General features: G+C 42.2%; 2 protein-coding genes across 3 annotated transcripts in view; one reads left to right on the top strand and one right to left on the bottom strand.

Moving 5' to 3' along the window:
• Positions 1-18,613, bottom strand: part of SEC23A (SEC23 homolog A, COPII component) — a 256,161-nt gene that overhangs the window by 105,337 nt on the left and 132,211 nt on the right. The window lies entirely within an intron of this gene.
• The window catches only part of LOC143943216 (adenosine receptor A3-like), a 33,857-nt gene that overhangs the window by 13,369 nt on the left and 1,875 nt on the right, over positions 1-18,613 (top strand). Inside the window, exons 3-4 of the mRNA XM_077464833.1 lie at positions 10,998-11,151; positions 15,111-15,317. Coding sequence (XP_077320959.1) covers positions 10,998-11,151; positions 15,111-15,273 — 317 coding nt within the window. The 3' untranslated portion in view covers positions 15,274-15,317. The remainder of the gene's footprint in view (positions 1-10,997; positions 11,152-15,110; positions 15,318-18,613) is intronic.

Genomic DNA, 18,613 nt, shown 5'->3' with positions numbered 1-18,613 from the left:
CACTCTCTTCAGACTGGGGATGTAGCTATGTTCACAATTAAGCAATCACATTTAAACTCATGTAAAATAGAGAATCAATGCACACCGGCCATTATTTAAAGTGCCTTTGGTTAACCCCAAATAAAGTTCATTACCAAGAACTGGGCGTCCCTCCAAAATCGATGAAAAGACGAGAAGAAAACACCAGTGAAGCATGGTGGTGGCAGCATTGTGCTTTGGGGCTGTTTTTCTACAGCTGGAACAGGGGCCTTAGTCAAGGTAGAGGGAATTAGGAACAGTTTCAAATAACAGTCAATATTGGCTGAAAATGAAGAGGAACTTAATCTTTCAGCATGACAACGACCAAAGCATAAATACAAATCAACAAAGGAACAGCTTCACCAGAAGATGATTAAAGCTTTGGAACGACCCAGCCGGAGCCCAGACCTGAGTCAGATTAAAAATCTGTGGGGTGCTCTGAAGAGGGCTGTGCACAGGAGATGCCTAGCAATCTAACAGAATTGAAGTGTTTTTACAAAGTAGAGTAGGCAAATATTGCCAAGTCAAGATGTGCCATGCTGATAAACTCATACCCAAAAAGACTGAGTGCTGTAATATAATCAAAAGGTTCTTCACCAAAGTATTAGTTTAAGGGTGCTCACACTTATGCAACCATATTATTTTAGTTTTTTATTTTTACTTCCCCTCCACCTAAAAGATTTCAGTTTGTTTTCCAACTGTGTTGAACAGTTTATAGGTTACATTGAAAAGTTGTGAAATTATTTATCTTATTTATCTCTCTTTTTTTTTTCATGTCACAGAACCCACACAATTTAACAGGGGTGTAAACTTTTTATATCCACTGTACTGTATGTAGGAACACGCTGCATAAATACAGCACAATGCTCTACAACACACTTTGAGAAAATGAAATAAAAAAAACAATTTGGCTCCAACTTAGAACAAAAACAAAAACTGTACATCAAGCCAATGCCTTAAGGCGGAGACAGCCTGTCATCCGTCGGCTCAGCGGGTATCAAGAGAGCGATCCCCCGCTGAGTTAGCGAAGTCCATCCAACGGATCCACCCCATGTGAAAGGGGCCTAAAAAGCTACACTAATCGATTGGTTTAAAACCTTAAACATTCTGTGGGTATTTATTAACAGAGGGCTTACTGGACATATCCTGTTCTCACAGAGTAGCTAGATACAGCACAGTCATGAGAGAGCCAGAATTGTTCATTATGTTTAAAGTAGATAACTTTCAGCTGGATTAAATCAGAAATTTACTGCAGGAGTCTATTAAACACAGAGGTCAAGAGTCAGTTTAAAAATAATTTCCTCAATTATTGTATTATAGAAGTTTTAAAAATACCCCACAAACTTGGAAACTTGGTGATTTCTGTGAATATGCAGGGGGGGGGGGGGGGAAGAAAACTTATTTGGAACAAGCAAATTAAAGGTCAAATATTTCCATGGTATTTTAATAGTTGGGGAAAATAACTTGTTTATTATTTCTCATGTTTGTATAGACAAGTACATCTTTACCAATAACCTAATGGTTTACAGAACAGTATGATTGTGTTTTGTAAAGATCTGATTTCAGTAAATTTAAGTTTTCCAAAGCTTGTTGCAAAGCCAGTTGGGAAGCGGTCTAAGAAGCCCCCTTGTTGCAAAGCCAGTTGGGCAGCGGTCTAAGAAGCCCCTTTTCACTTTGTAAAAATACACTGACATAAAAGGAAAGCTGCATCAATGACATCACTTGGCTAAGTACATTTTTTGTTTAGCCATGGAAGTAACACAACTCATCCCTGGCTGGTGATCAGCCCTCCCTGACCTATTTCACCCTTACGGGCTTAGTCATAGAGAAAGACTTGTATGACTAAGTCCATGTCAGAAAAGTATGGTCTATAGCAGTGATGGCGAACCTTGGCACCCCAGATGTTTTGGAACTACATTTCCCAAGATGCTCTTGCACTCTGCAGTGTAGTGGAGCATCATGGGAAATGTAGTTCCAAAACATCTGGGGTGCCAAGGTTCGCCATCACTGGTCTATAGGCAGGGATGAGAGGTGTTATTTAAATGGCTAAATACTAAATTTACTGAGCCAAGAAATGTCATTGATGTGTGGCTTCTACTTTTATGTTATTGATTGTATTATATTCCTTGTTGCATTAAAGGCTACGTTCACCTTTTTTTTTTCTTCAAAAATCCAGCTCCCCTATGTACCAATATACCATTAATGTACCTCTGTTGCACAAAAATACAAGTTTTCTTTGATTTTGAAAACACGGCCCTACCTCACCCATGGCTATATTTCACAGATAACTTCACAATACAAAGCCAGACAAGCCGGTAAGACACAGGAAGGAGTTTACCAGCTGACCTCATTAACACACCTTTACCCATCAACTAAGTTTTCACAGCAGCCACAGTATTCCTCCATGCATGCATTTGCCTAGCTTCCCCAGCGTCCCTTCAGATAGCCTCAGACTGCCTGTAGCCCATGGGACATCTCTGATGTAGTGTAAGAGCTTGCTTGATTGAATACAGAGTGATTGGATTGATGGTGTGTCCTCCTATTACTATATATAGTTTTCGTAAATCTAAAGTCAATTGCGCAGAGATCGTACAATCAGATTGTATAGTGTATCGCCACATTTATATGCCTAAAATGACCTACTGTAGTTGCGCTTTCAGTGTTATTAACTGTTAACGTCACATCAAACAGAAGCAAACACACATTTTACCACACGAAATAACAGGTGACAAATGGAGTAGAATGTATACAAAAATGTCCCATGAGCTACTTTGCCAGGTGTAGTACAGCCCATTGAAATCAATGGGCTGCCCTATGTCACTGGAAAAACAAGCCAAAAAACGTGCGCCCACTACTAAATTGATGTGTTTACACAACAATGAGGCTCCATTTACATCTACGTTTCCAGACACATGGCAAACAGAAAATGTATACATAGTAGGTAAGGTTGAATAAAGACAATAGTCCATACGTACTTTTCCATGTGTTATAAAAATGCTGCAAATGTGCATCATGCTTGTGTTGTCATTACATGTTAAAGGCTCCCCAAGTGCAGCAAATGCACCAAAAATGGCAGTAATGCACCAAGCTCTGCTCCAAAAAAGTTCTGGAACTTCTCTGGGATGTCTGTCGTGTATAGGGTAGCCCATTCAAGTGAACTGAACTACCCTATGTATGACAAGTAAAAATGCTCGAAAACACCCAAAACAAACACATGCAGGAATGTGAGTTCTCACTATGTGGAGAGGTGAACAGGGTCCGACAACTGAGTACCTTTGTCTGCTCCCTCCTATATACTTATATAATGATGGCCATACACTATGCAATCGGATTGTACAATCTCTGTACAATTTCCTTTACTATTAACCAGAATTAAGGCATAGAGGAAACCCCTGACCAATCCATGCAATTTGTATCCAGACAGATCCTTGTACTACATAGGAGATGGGAGAGCTAAAGGAGATTGTACAACCAGATGGTATATGGAGTAGGTGGAAGGTAGTATTGTAATGAGGGAGGTGTGGTTAAGAGTGGTGAACATGCCCTATCACGCCCTCTTCAGTGATGCAAAGTGAAGGCTTCTGGGAGATGACTTAACAGGAATGAATGCTGGTACAAGCTACAGGAAGTGATGGAATCTGAAAATCAATTCAAAAATACAAATAAACTGACATGATTCTAAATATCCTGTGGGTGAGGGAAGTGAGAGAAAAGTACATTGGGATGGCGGGGCCAGAAATGGCAATGGAAACCACTTCTATTAAGAAAAGAGAAATTCTGCCCAAAAAGTTGAACTTATCCTTTAACCACTTAACAACCGGCCCATAGCTGAATGACGGCTACAGGGCAGTTCAATAACTCTGGGAGGGTGTACTATGATGACCTCCCAGAATCGCGCACATGTGAGTATCCATGACCGCCGGGTCCAGAGGACCTGGAGCATCAAGGATCACGGTAAATGGCCACTGACAGCGGCTGTTTACCACGTGATCGCTCTGTCAAACGATGGAGCGATCACATGTAAACAAACCAGCGCCACGTCCGGTTCCTCCCTCCCCTCTCTGTACCGATCGGTACAGTGTGAGAGGAGAGGTGGAGAGATCAGTGGCAGCAGCGCTGTGGGCTGGATGTGCAGTGCCCACAGTGCTGCTCAGTGACACAGAGCCACATCCATCCATCCCTGCATACTCTGCCATCCCTGCATACTCCGCCATACCCAGTGATACTCAGCCCCACTCGGCCGTACTCACCCAAACCAGACCGTACTCAGCCATACTCATTCATGCTCAGTCATCCCATCCATAATCAGCCATCCCCATCCACAGCTCATCCATGCCACTACAGTGCCTCACAAAAGTGTAATAAGTAGTCAAATTAGATTTGAAATTTATGCCCCTAGAACACTTGACGGTGCATCCTGCATGTTGGGCCTCTCTATATGGTCAGGCTCAGGAAATGTCTCCCGTGTGTTGTATTGCCGTACTCAGGAGGAGTAGGAGAATCTATTTTGAGGTGTATTTTTTGCTATATACATGCTATGCATTATAAATATTGTGTAAATGGACAACGTTGTGTTAAAAAAAAAAAAAAGCGTTTTCATTTTCTTTACACATTTTCCAAAAACTTGTATAAAAAAAAATGACATGTTCAAAAGACTCATTATACCTCAGAGTATACGTTGGGTTGTTTTCTTTCCAAAATGGGGTCATTTTTGGGGCGTTTCCATTGTCCTGGTGCTCCAGGGCCTTCAAAAGTGTAAGAGGTAGTCAAGAAATGATATGTGTAATTTATGGTCCAAGAACACCTGATGGCGCTCCCTGCATGTTGGGCCTCTGTATGTGGCCACTCTGTGTAAAGTCTCACACATGTGGTATCGCCATACTCAGGAGGAAAAGTAGAATGTGTTTTGGGGTGTAATTTGTGGTATGCATATGCAGTGTGTGAGAAATAACCTGCTAATATAACAATTTTGTGAAAAAAAAATAAAGAAAAAAAAAATCTTGATTTTGCAAAGAATTATGGGAAAAATTACAACTTCAAAAAACTCACCATGCTTCTAACTAAATACCTTGGAATGTTTTATTTCCAGAAAGTAGTAATATGGGGGGTATTTGAACTTTCCTGGCTTGTTAGGGTCTCAAGAAATGAGATAGGCCATCAGTGCATCAGGTGTGATCAATTTTCAGAGATTGGCCTATAACTTTTACAAAGACTAAATAATATACACTGATTTGAGTTATTTTTTTACCAAAGATATGTAGTAGAGTTGCACAATTAATCATCAAGAATCGTTATCGCGATCTTGACTAAAGTGTTTCACAATTCTTTCTATGCAGAGAATTCTCTCTGCTCTTCTGAAGCCACAGCAGTCAAAAGAAAGGAAGAGAAAAACTGGGCGGTCTGCCAAGAATCAAAACATTCTATCAGTTGAACTTAAGTATAAACATTGTAACAATTTGTCAATGGAATAGACTGTAAGTGAAAAAAGTTTAACCACTTAAAAACGAAGGCCTCTTTCACACGGACTGTCCGTTCAGGTCCGCCTGTCAGTTATTTAGGTGGACCTGAACAGATGCTCCATAGACCTCTATGGAGCATCGGATGTCAGCCATGAAATGTCCGCTGACATCCGACCTGCTCCGATCCGAAAAAGTATGACAGAAGAAAACCTACTTTTCCATCCGTCTGAGGATCGGATGAGGACAGACTCTAAGGTCCATCCTCATCCGATCCCCCTTAGGGGAGAGCGGCGCTCTGACAGGTTCGTCCCTGCACAGTGTGCAGAGACGGACCAATCATCTTCCTGCTCAGTGGGGATCGACGGAGTGATCCCCCGCTGAGCAAAGCGGGCTCCGTACACTAACACGTCCATGTGAAGGAGCCCTAAACCTTTTTCTGACATTTGTTGTTTTCAAGTTAAAATATTTTTTTTACTTAGATATATATATATATTATATATATTATATATATATATATATATATATATATATATATATATATATATATATATATATATACACACATACACACACACACACATATATTTTTTTAGTAAACACTCTAGAAAATAAAATGGTTGTTGCAATATTTTATGTCACATCGTATTTGCACAGCGGTCTTTCTTTTTTTGGAAAAAATTACTTTAATGAATGAAAAAAAAAAAAAAAGACGAACCAGTAAGGTTAGCCCATTTTTTATTTATTTTTTGTATAACGTGAAAGATTTTACATCGCGAGACTTGTGAGAGAATCGTGATATTATAATGCAAGCAAAAAAATTGTGTTTCTCTTTTTGGCCAGAATTGTGCAGCTCTAATATGTAGCAGTATTAATTTTGGCCAAAATTTATGAAGAAAAATTACTAATTTGCAAAATCATATAACAGAAACAAAGAAAAATTCATTGTTACAGAATGTTAGGTCTTTTTTCTTTTATAGCGCAAAACATAAAAACCCAAAGGTGATTAAATAATAAGAAAGGAAAGCTATATTTGTGTGAAAAAAAAGGATAAAAATTTCATATGGGTACAGTGTTGCATGACTAATTGCCATTCAAAATGTGAGGGCACCAAAAGCTGAAAATTGGTCTGGTTAGGAAGGGAGTTTAAGTGCTCAGTGGGTAAGTGGTTATGTAAACCTGTGGTGTGATCATGCAGGGCAAAGTAGTGTGTTCCCTTAACACCCCCTTCCTCAACACATTCTCCAGCAAACATAAAACAGAGGAGCAGATAGAATGGGCTTAGAGGAATAAAGTACTATTCAACCCAGACCTGTTATTTGAGTACTTTACATCATAGAGCCCTTTCACACTGCTGAGCCCATAGCGTCGGCAGTAAAATGCCGCTATTTTTAGCGGTGTTTCACCATCAGATTTTCAGCGCATTTCGGTCACTAACAGGGCGCTTTTACCCCCGCTAGTGGCCGAGAGTTAAAACAGCCCGCAATAGCGGTGTTTTGCCGGTGGTGATGCAGCGCTGCCCTATTGATTTCCATGGGGAGCAGTGGTGGAGGAGCGGTAAACACAGTGCTCCTTCACCACTCCAAAGAAGCTGCTGGCGGGGCTTTTCCTGACGTCCTGCCAGTGCACCGCTCCGGTGTGAAAGCCCTCGGGGCTTTCACACTGGAATGAATGGAGCAGTTTCAGGGCGGATTGCAGGCACTATTTCTAATGCTATAGCGCCTGCAAAACGCCCTCGATGTGAAAGGGCTCTTAGGGACCAATGGCATGATCTTCCTGCCAGAGTTGTTGGTGCAGCCCCTGCAATGGTCATTGAGCAAACGGTTTATCACCTCAATGCATTCTATGCATTAAGGTGAAAAACCTCTTGTAGTGAACCAGCCCCAGAGAGCCCCCCTTTTACTTCCCTGAGCCTGCTCATTCTTGTGCCAGGGACAAGCACACCCACTCCAGCTGGTGTCTCGGGTCCTGATTGGATAGATAGCAATGCAGCCATTGGCCCCCGCTGCTGTCAATCAAATCCAATGACGAGACCGGAGGGGGGGGGGGGGGGTGAAGCTGAGTCCTGCTGTCTGTGTAAATGGATGCAGCAGCAGGACACAGGAGCGCGCCCGCACAGGTGCCCCAAGGGAGAGCGCTTCTCCGATGGGGCACTCGAGAAGAGGAGGCGCCAGGAGCGCTGCTGCGGGACAGAAGAGGAGGATTGGATCACTCTGTAAAAAAAAACAACTGCACAGAAGAGGTAAGTAGGACATGTTTGTATTTGTTATTTATATATTTTTTTTAAACTGAACCTTTAGTTAACCTTTAAGCGTTTAAAAAGTTTAATATAGATTGCAGACACCTACTAGAATGCTTTTCCAGGTATATTATTCCAGGTATATTGGGCAGCACAGTGGTGTAGTGGTTAGCACTCTCACCTAGCAGCAAGAAGGTCGCTGGTTCAAATCCCAACCACGACACTACCTGCCTGGAGTTTGCATGTTCTCCCTGTGCCTGCGTGGGTTTCCTCCGGGTACTCCGGTTTCCTCCCACAATCCAAAGACATGCAGGTAGGTTAATTGGCTTCTGTCCAAAATTGGCCCTAGTATATGAATGGGGACCTTGGATTGTGGGCTCCTTGAGGGTAGGGACCAATGTGAGTGTGCAATGTACAGGGATAGGGACAATTATAGACACTCGCTCGGGTTGAACTGGATAGACTTGTGTCTTTATTCAACCTAACTATGAAACTATTATAATTAAAGTGGACAGATCATCATGAATTTGTCACATATGGATGCTGCTGGAGTCACAGACAAATTCTGATGCTGTTTTGTACGTTACACTAAAAGCTCCATTTACACCTCTTCCTTAAAAAATAATAATAACAGCATCAGACAGCATGCCTGCCTGACACACATGGTAAAGAGTAAACAATGCTGGGCTATGAATGAACAGGAGGCCTGGCTTCTACAGAATGATGGTTTACCTGAGGCAGAGCCCTGTCATTTACCAAATACTTGAGGACACAGAAGGCACTAGTTATAGGAGCAGGGACCAGGGGGAAGTTATGGTATTTACTACTTGCAAAACAATGTAACACTTCTGTTTAAGCATAGCACAAGAATTCCTGTTGGTGAGATGGAATCACTTTTGTGTGACTAAGCACACCAGGCTTGAGTTATAAACAGAAGAAATCCAAATGCGCAATATGGCGCATCTGACACTCTGCCTACAGAAGACCAGTTCCTAAATCTCAGTAACTAGGAAACAAAAGAAGAAATCCAAAGATGTGGTTGGAAGAAACAATCAAATTTCACTATAGGGCGATCACTTCACAAAGCTGGGTTTTATGGGTAAAATGTAGAGAAGAAAGTCATTGCTGTTAAAAGTCAGAATCAGGACAGCATGCTGGACAGAGCCAAACGCATGTGATTCCAGAGGACCAGACAGAGCTAGGGTCATTTAAAAAAAAAAAAAAGGCAAAAATTGCAAGTTGTGCAAAGTTGGTAGAGACCTACACCAAAAGAACTGAAGGTATAATTGAACCCAAAAGGTGTTCCTACCGAATACTGTCTCGGGAGGGGGAGACAGTTAATACTTAGGGCCTATTTACAACTTTATGGTGTGTTAACACGCATTATTATTATTATTCAGGATTTATATAGCACCAGCAATTTACGCAGCGCTTTACAATATAAAAGGAGACAATACAGTTACAATACAATTAAATACAAAAGGATTAAGAGGACCCTGCTCAGAAGAGCTTACAATCTAAAAGGGTGGGGCAGGTGGTACAGAAGGTTATAACTGTTGGGAATGAGTTTATGGAAGTGGTAGGAGATTAGTTTGAGACGTGATAGGCTTCCCTGAATAGATGAGTTTTCAGGGATTGTCTGAAGGTAGCAAGAGTAGGGGATAGCCGGACCGGTGGAGGTAGCGAGTTCCAGAGGATTGGAGAGGCTCTGGAGAAATCCTGGAGACGAGTGTGGGAGGAGGAGACGAGAGAGCTTGAGAGTAGGAGGTCTTGAGAAGAACGGAGAGGACGGTTTGGGTGATATTTGGAGACAAGATTGGTGATGTAGCTCGGGGCAGAGTTGTGAATGGCTTTGTATGTGGTGGTTAGTATTTTGAATTTAATTCGCTGGGTGATTGGGAGCCAGTGTAGGGATTGGAGGAGAGGGGTGGCAGACACTGAGCGGTTGGTAAGGTGGATAAGTCTGGCAGCAGCATTCATGATAGACTGAAGAGGAGATAGCCTATGGAGAGGCAGGCCAATGAGAAGGGAGTTGCAATAGTCAAGGCGAGATATAACAAGGGAGTGAATGAGGATCTTGGTAGTTTTAATTGTTAAAAAGGGATGAATTTTAGAGATGTTACGGAGGTGAAATCTACAAACTTTTGACAACGATAGGACTTGGGGCTGAAATGACAAGTCAGAGTCTAGGATTACACCTAGTACCCTGGCGTGAGGGGAGGGCCTGATGGTTGCATTGTTGATTTTGATGGAAAAGTCATGGAGGGGGGCATGTGCAGGGGGGATTATTAATAGCTCAGTTTTAGAGAGGTTTAGTTTAAGGAAGTGGTGTGACATCCATGCTGATATGTCAGTTAGCAGGTTAGTAATGCGAGAGGAGACTGAAGGAGTGAGGTGAGGATAGACGGATAGATTTGGGTGTCATCGGCGTATAAGTGGTATTGGAAGCCGTGGGCGGTTATCAGGTGACCAAGGGAGGAGGTATAGATAGAGAAGAGAAGGGGTCCAAGAACAGAGCCTTGGGGGACCCCCACAGAAAGGGGCAATGTTGTGTATAACTGTGCATTGCAGTAAAGTATTTCAAAAGCCTATTTATTTTATTTTTTTATGGTAAAGTAGGAGAGAGCTAAAACCACTATCAGTTTTTTCATCTGCTATCTGTCTTATATCGCCAAATAATCACCCACTGTACACAGCTATTCTCACACATCTATCATTTCCAGCTGCAGGAATCTGCAGATTTTTACTGGTGAAATACACAAATGAAACCTAACTCTCACTTTTGTTCCCAGTGTCACCACTGATCAGGGCAATTAAAGTGAGGAAATATCCCTAACAGGGACACAATACAAATCTGCAGTGGTTCTAACCCCTCACCCCTCTATCCAAATCTAAAAACAAAAATGCCTTTAGTTATACTTTACAATAATTTTAAAGTCTATTTGTTTTATTAAAATAATAAAAAAAAGGTTTATACTTACCGTACCTGCTCTGTGCAATTATATTGTACAGAGTGACACCTTACCACCCCTTCTGGAGTCTCCCTGACGGAAATCTTGGCTCCTCCTCTTCTGTCTGCACTCATAGCAGGGAGAACCAAGCTAGTTTAGCAGGGCTAAGTAATAAACCTAACTGGCTGAACAATATTAAACAATTCTGGTAAAAGAAATAGGTCACATATACTGAATGTATTTCAGATGTGCATTGGTTTTATGCTATGCAACTTAAATTACTTATGTCTATTTACAATCTATAATTATTTTTAATTTGTTTTACTCTTTTAGTTTATCTGCTGGTGTGTTGGATCCCATCAGTAACCATTAGTTTCTATGAAATCTTTTACGCTCAAAATGTACCTACTATAGTAAAGATGACCTCAATATGGCTGGTAGTCCTGACATCTGGTATAAATCCTTGGGTGAATACACTTGCACAAAGGTGAGAAAGAATCCACATACCTAAATTCTGTATTTTTGTTCACCTGTACTTTGATATACAGTATAACACGGTTTACCCTTTCTTATAAAACTGGATTTTTTTTTTTTCATTTTGACGTGGTTTAAAGTGGTTGTAAACCCATTACAACAACTTTAAGCTTAGATTAAGACTTACCTGTAGGTGCAAGTAATATCTCCCAAACCTAAAAGGTTTAGGAGATATTTGCAAGAATAGCGGCACCGATGTCTATGGCGCATGTGCCGTAGACATCGGGTGCAGGTGCACTGAGTGTGGCGTTTCTAGCGGCGATCGTGCCGTTTCTAACTGCGATCATGTTGTTAGCGGCGGCACCAGCGCACATGAGCGGGAGTGACGTCATCGCAGCTCTGACCAGTCACAGCGCTGGAGCCGCGATACCCGGAAGTGGTGGAGGTGGTGGCCGAGGACCACTTTGCGTTTTTTTTTTTTTTGGGGGGGGGGTTTATCATGTGACACACTCACGGATGTGCTTTTTCACCGGACACCATATACTGATTATACATGTGGCACCTGTGTTATTTATACATATATTTAACGTTTCCACAGGTCCCTCTGTGTATGCGTTTGATTTTTTTTATCATTAAGTCTATATCCTACACCCACTCTAATTTTTCATTTTCTTTTTGCTCTTTTTCTTGCACAGGATTTAATAATTTTTCATCTTGGATAAAATTGAATATTTTCATTTCACTTTCTAGGGCCTATTGGTCCATTTTTTCACTTATCCCACTTATTTCATACAGACATACATACCTGTATAAGGTGGTGTATGCCTGCAGCATCTTTTACATCATTTCTATTTTCACTAAAGCCTCATACACACGATCAGACTTTGTACAAACTTACCTGTGGATTTTTGTACAAAGGGCATCGGCCGAGAACTTGTATTGCATACAGGCGGCAGGATTTTATCAGCCAACTTTCACCAAATCATGTGGTTTTTCTGCTCTTTACCGCCACCTTTGGCCAACTTCTGTATTGTTGTCTGATCTTTTGCATTGGTTCTGAGCATGCCTGTTTGTACTTTATACAAAAGTCCTATGGTTTTCTGTACACACGATCAGACTTTGCTCCATCTGACTTTTGTTGCTAGAAAGTTTGTCCGTTCGCACACAGCCAACAAAAGTCAGATGAAAACTGAAAAAGTTTGTCCGATGGAGTGTACACACGGTGGGATGTTGCTCCAAAACAGCTAATTTGCATGTTTGTTGTCAAAAAGTCTGATCGTGTGTATGGGCCTTAAGAGTTACATTTTGGTTAGATTTTTGGTCAAAAACATTTTTTTTGTGCTTTATTTCAAGTTTTCTTGAGTATTTTCACTGCTAGGCAGCACATGCTAGGATCTAATTGCAAGTGTGATTCAGCTGTATGCAATTGCCTTCAATCTTTCAATTATGTGATATTCCTTTCCTCTTTTTATGTTTTATGCTATATATTTGATATTTGCTTGAAAGATGGTTAGCTATGAGTAAGCACTGATTACGGTGCGAAACGCGTCAGCATTTTCCTGTATCCTGTTATTCCTTTTGCTGTGGATTTTTTGATTTTGTTTTGATGTGACCCACGTTTTTTCAACTAAAGATGGGATTTCAAGTCTTTTTCCAGTGTGCGGCTATCCAGAGTTTTGTCCTGCTTGTTTGCTCGGTATACTTTAAAGAGGGATTCCACCAAAAAAAAAAATATTAAAAGCCAGCAGCTATAAATACTACAGCTGCTGACTTTTAATAAATGGACACTCACCTGTCCCGGGTTCCAGCGATGCCGGCAGCCGAGGCCGATCGATCGCTTGGCCCTCGGCTGCTGCCGCCACCATTCTAGGTGAGGGAATCAGGAAGTGAAGCGAATCGGCTTCACTTCCCGGTTCCCTACTACGCATGCGCGAGTTGAGCCGCGCAATAGGAAATCTCCGCGCTGTCACTGGGACCCGTGTGTGTCCCAGCAGACAGCGCGGCAGGGCAGGAAATGGCGTAGACTCCCACGGGAGTCTATGCCCGGAAGTGGGTGTAAATACCTGTCTTTGACAGGTATCTCCACCCCCCTCCCCCCTGAAAGGTGTCAATTGTGACACCGGAGGGGGGGAGGGATCCGATCAGCGGAGGTTCCACTTTAGGGTGGATTCCCGTTTTAAAAGCGTTACTAAACCCACTAATATGAAAATAGCCAATCGGTCCCCCCTCCAGTGGCCACAGCTTATAAATCCTCTTTTTACATTAAAATACTGCCTATATACCTTTTTGGCTGATCTGTATACCATTGTCACATGGTAAAGTGCAGTCCATGTGCTGTTATGGGAGGCGGATCCTCCATGAATCAAGAAGTAACATTCCACCCACTGTGTTCTTTTTTTAATTACTGGGCATGAGGAGGGAAGGAGGGACTGGGCTGTGATTTAGGCTCCGAATACACACCCACATGTGTAATGTCATATCATGTTACCTGAAAAGCTCAGCTCAAGACGAAATGCTCTCTCCAGCAATAGAGACCAAACTGAGCATGAGCACATATGCTATTCTGCATATACAGACTGATTTTACGGTTTAGTAGCACTTTAACCTGTCATAAACTTGTACAATACAAATTGTGTATGTTAAAATGCAGTGATCACCTTCAGTGAAAATGATCTTTATATTATGAACATATAGTATGTATGTGTTACCTTTATAGACTATTTACTTTAACTTACTGCCCTCTCCCTGGAATTCTCACCCCAAAGTCATATATTCACCTGTCCTCACTCCTGATATATCTTTGCTGTAAAGTGTCCTGTCTGGTTCATTCCCATTTCTGCACATGTGCATAAAAATTTTATTTCTATAGAGCCCATGTCCACTGTCGGGATGCATAATAGACAGCCTCTTCATAGGAAAGAACGAGAGATTCTCCATGAATAAGGAGAAGAAATGGACCAGACAGGAGAAATGGAAGCAGTGACTATGCAGCTCCCAGCAAGCCACATACAGGGTTCTGGCAGAAGTGCGAACAGGGTAGTATATAACTTTTGGGGGTTATGGAGTGGGTTGGTTAAAGCCCGTGACACAGATTTACTTTCACCAGAAAGTGTAGATGTACAGTAGCTGCTTTTGTTGGAGCTTTAATAACAATGTGGTTTTTATTATTCCATTTTTACCCCTACCCACAATCTGTAAATATCCCCAGTGAGGATGCCCTGTGCTAGGAACGCCTTTAAAAAAATTTGTGAAAGCTCATCTCCTATTTAATGCTAAACCAATTGGCTTCCATAGCAAACCCCTATTTTATTTATTCCTAATACAATGCAAACAATTGCCTTTATCATTCACATAAGCCTTCTAGAAGCGGAATCTAAAGTTGCAGGATAACTAGAACTAAGAAAAAGCTACCTCTAGCTTTCCAGACGCAGGACCCCCCTGCAACCCTCTATAGCAGTGATGGCGAACCTTAGCACCCCAGATGTTTTGGAACTACATTTCCCATGATGCTTATGCACTCTGCAGTGTAATGGAGCATCATGGGAAATGTAGTTCCAAAACATCTGGAGTGCCAAGGTTCGCCATCACTGCTCTATAGTGTTGCCCTAGATCAGTGTTTCTCAATTCCAGTCCTCATGGCCCAGTAACAGGTCATGTTTTCAGGATTTCCCTCAGATGAAACAGCTGGGGTAATTACTAAGGCAGTGAAACTGATCAAATCACCTGTGCAAAATAATGGAAAGCCTGAAAACATGACCCGTTAGTGGGCCATGAGGACTGGAATTGAGAAACACTGCCCTAGATTGAAGTACTTATTTATAAAAACAAACTCCCTACCAATCAAATGTTTGTTTTGCAAAATACATTTTGGTATATCAAAATATATCAAGGATACAGATAATTATGTTTTTTTGTCCAGGTTTTGCCACAAGTTGCTATGCAAGTATAAAATATATATTTTTTTTATTTTAGAAAATACAGGAAAGCTCTCAGAGAGAGCTGGAGGAAGCTAAAAAGAATCTTTGAGGACATGGGCTCCAGTTCAGAGCCTCCAAGTGAGAATGAGAGGCATTCAAGCATTCAGTCTCATCAGTGTTTGCCAGGACATAACATGACAAATCCTATTCAATCATGAACAGGGATGGGAATGCCTCATAATATAAAGATTGCCGATGACAGGTAATACGTTCTATATTTCCATGTAAAGCATTGCTGATCATCATGTCAAAGTCCAAGCCAACAGCTTCAATGAAAACCTAAATGTTTATAATTAACCACTTTGCGCCCCGCCCTATAGCCAAATGACGGCTGCAGAGCAGGCGCGTTCGTCCGGGTGGCCGTCCCTGGACGTCCTATTGTTTACTTCCGCAATTCGCGCACCCGCGGGCGCGCATCGCGGAAGTTCTGTGTTCGCTGTGTCCCCCGGGGACAGGCAAACACAGATCGCTGTAAACTGCCAATCACAGCGGCCGTGTACAGCGTGATCGGCATGTCCAATGGGAGATGATCTCATATGTAAACATATGAGATCATCTCTCAGCGCCGCTCTCCCTCCTCACACAGAGTGTGAGAGGGGAGAGATGAACGGCTGCAGCGGCAGCCGTTCTGCTTCGCTTTGTAAAAAAAAAAAAAAAAAGTGCCATCCTCCCCCAGCAGTGCCATCCATCCTCCCCCAGCAGTGCCATCCTGCCCCAGTGCCATGCACCCCAGTGCCACCTGCCCCCAGTGCCATCTGCCCCCAGTGCCACCTGTTGTCAGTGCCATTTGTCGCCAGTGCCATCTGTCATCAGTGCCACGTATAAGTGCCATCTGTCATCAGTGCCACGTGTCATCAGTGCCACATAGTGCCATCTGTTATCAGTGCCACTTATTAGTGCCATCTGTCATCAGTGCCACGTATCAGTGCCATTTGTCATCAGTGCCACCTGTCAGTGTCACGTGCCATCTGTTGTCAGTGTCACGTGTCATCAATGCCACTTATCAGTGCCATCTGTCATCAGTGTCACGCGTCATCGGTGCCATGTATTAGTGCCATCTGTCATCGGTGGCACGTATTAGTGCCACGTATTAGTGCCATCTGTCATCAGTGCCACGTATTAGTGCCACGTATTAGTGCCACGTGTCACCAGTGCCACATATTAGTGCCATGTGTCATCAGTGCCACGTATAAGTGTCATCATTGCCACGTATCAGTGCCATCTGTCATCAGTGTCACGTGTCATTGTCCTGGTGCTTCAAAAGTGTAATAAAAGGTCAACAAGTTAGATGTGTAATTTATGTTCCTAGAACACATGATGGCGCTACCTGCATGTTGGGCCTCTCTATGTGGCCAGGCTGTGAAAAAGTCCCACACATGTGGTATTGTAATACTCAGGAGGAGTAGCAGAATTTTTGGGGGGTGTCATTTGTGGTATACACATGCCATGTGAGAAATAACCTATTACAATGACAATTTTGTGGAGAAAAAAAAAATGAAAAATCTTAATTTTGCAAAGAATTGTGGGAAAAATATGACAACATCAAAAAGCTCACTATGCCTCTTACTAAATACCTTGGAATGTCTACTTTCCAAAAAGGGGTCATTTGGGGGGTATTTGTACTTTCCTGACTTGTTCGGGTCACAAGAAGCGAGATAGTCCACCAGTACATCAGATGTGATCAATTTTGTGCGATTCGCACCACAGCTTGTAGACTCTCTAACTTTCACAAAGACCAAATAATATCCACTAATTTGGGTTATTTTTACCAAAGATATGTAGCAGTATATATTGTGGCCAAAATTTATGAAGAAAAATGAATAATTTGCATAATTCTGTCACAGAAACAAAGAAATATGCGTTTTTTTTTCAAAATTTTCGGTCTTTTTTCATTTATAGCGCAAAAAATAAAAAACCCAGAGGTGATCAAATACCACCAAAAGAAAGCTCCATTTGTGGGAAAAAAACGACAAAAAATTCATTTGGGTACAGTGTTGCATGGCTGAGTAATTGTCAAAGTGTGAGAGCACCGAAAGTTGAAAATTGGTCTGGGCAGAAGGGTGTTTAAGTGCCCAGTAAGCAAGTGGTTAAGGCCTGTGTGGGATATTATTAAGCACTATACATGGCATGTAACCTGTAACATTACCCTGTCATTCTCCTCGACAACTTGTGCTAACGTTGGCACACTGACAGGCACAGAACAGAAGTTTTTAGGGAAGGAGATCACTGGGACATCACATCGGCAACTTAAAGCGGAACTTCATGCAAAAGGGGAAACTGAGCTTGTTTGCATTCTCCCTCCTCCACTGCCACATCTGGCCAACCCTCGGGGAGGGGGAGGGGGGTTACCTGGTTTTGACAGGTACTTGCTCCCATTTTTGGTCAGATCGCAATGGCAATCTGTGTGGAATGGTCGCCACCTTCTCCTTCCTCCCGCAGTCTTCTTGGACACATCACCGGTCTCAGAACACTGCAGCTCCGGAAGGTTTTACTGCCGGTTTTCTTTACCTAAGATGCCTGCTCCCAAAGCCAATTGATGAATCGGCTCGGGTGAGGACATTGCTGGATCCCTGGTCAGGTAAGTGTCCTGACCAGGGTTTGCAGCTGCCACTTTAATAGATTTATATTTACTTTACCCTTAAACCAAATGAAAATTCCAAATTTTGCAAAGCCGCCGTATTTCCATGTAGAAACGTACCTATTGAAGTTAATATACATTCGTCAATAAAATAATAACAATAAATTACGCTTTTAACTATGCCCCAATATTCTGTGCTTGCATAGGTTTTCTCAGGATACTCTGGTTTCCTCCCATGCTTCAAAGGCATGCTAGTAGTTTAATTGGCTCCTACCTAAATTTGCCCAAGTAGCTGTGCACAAATAAGTTATGCACTCTGCATGCTAATCCTAAGTCAAGCAATTGGGTAGGTTTAGGAAAAAAAGTACATTCTAAAAGTAAAAAAAAAAACTGGCAAGAAAGTTAAAAAAAGAAAAGCATATTCGGCATGAGATCTGACCCACAGAATTGCAGAGTTGGATAGTACCATACAGCTATATACATGCTGTATATATATAAAAGAGTCCTAAACAGTACAAAAGTGGACAGAAAAGACTGCACACCCGCAGACATCTATCAGGCAGCTACTGAGCCCCCAGGGAGGGTATGAAGCATACTGAAACAAAATGGTGAAAGCACTGCTCTGTGTCCTTTAGGGCTGGTTCACACTATGGTGATGCAAGAACCCTGCGAATCAACTGCGGATTCCCGCATCGCACCCAGAACACACAGCAGTTCACACTGCCATATGTGAACTGCTGGGGAGTGTCATTATATGTTAACACCACCCCCATTTCAGCTCTCATATCGCACTGTGAACTGACAGATCGGACATGAATCGGATATCTGTGAACACACATGTGATCCGATTCTGGTCCGAACTGAAAAAAAGGGTCCTGTGCGTGTTTGCACCGAATGCGGTGCGATATCAGCCATACTAT

This window comes from Lithobates pipiens, unplaced genomic scaffold, assembly GCF_037356315.1.
Source record: "Lithobates pipiens isolate NorthernLeopardFrog02 unplaced genomic scaffold, aLitPip1_a1.2 Scaffold_30, whole genome shotgun sequence".
NCBI classification, from domain to species: domain Eukaryota; kingdom Metazoa; phylum Chordata; class Amphibia; order Anura; family Ranidae; genus Lithobates; species Lithobates pipiens.
The sequence above is the reverse complement of the archived record's forward strand: the minus strand, read 5'-3'. Positions and strand labels throughout refer to the sequence as shown.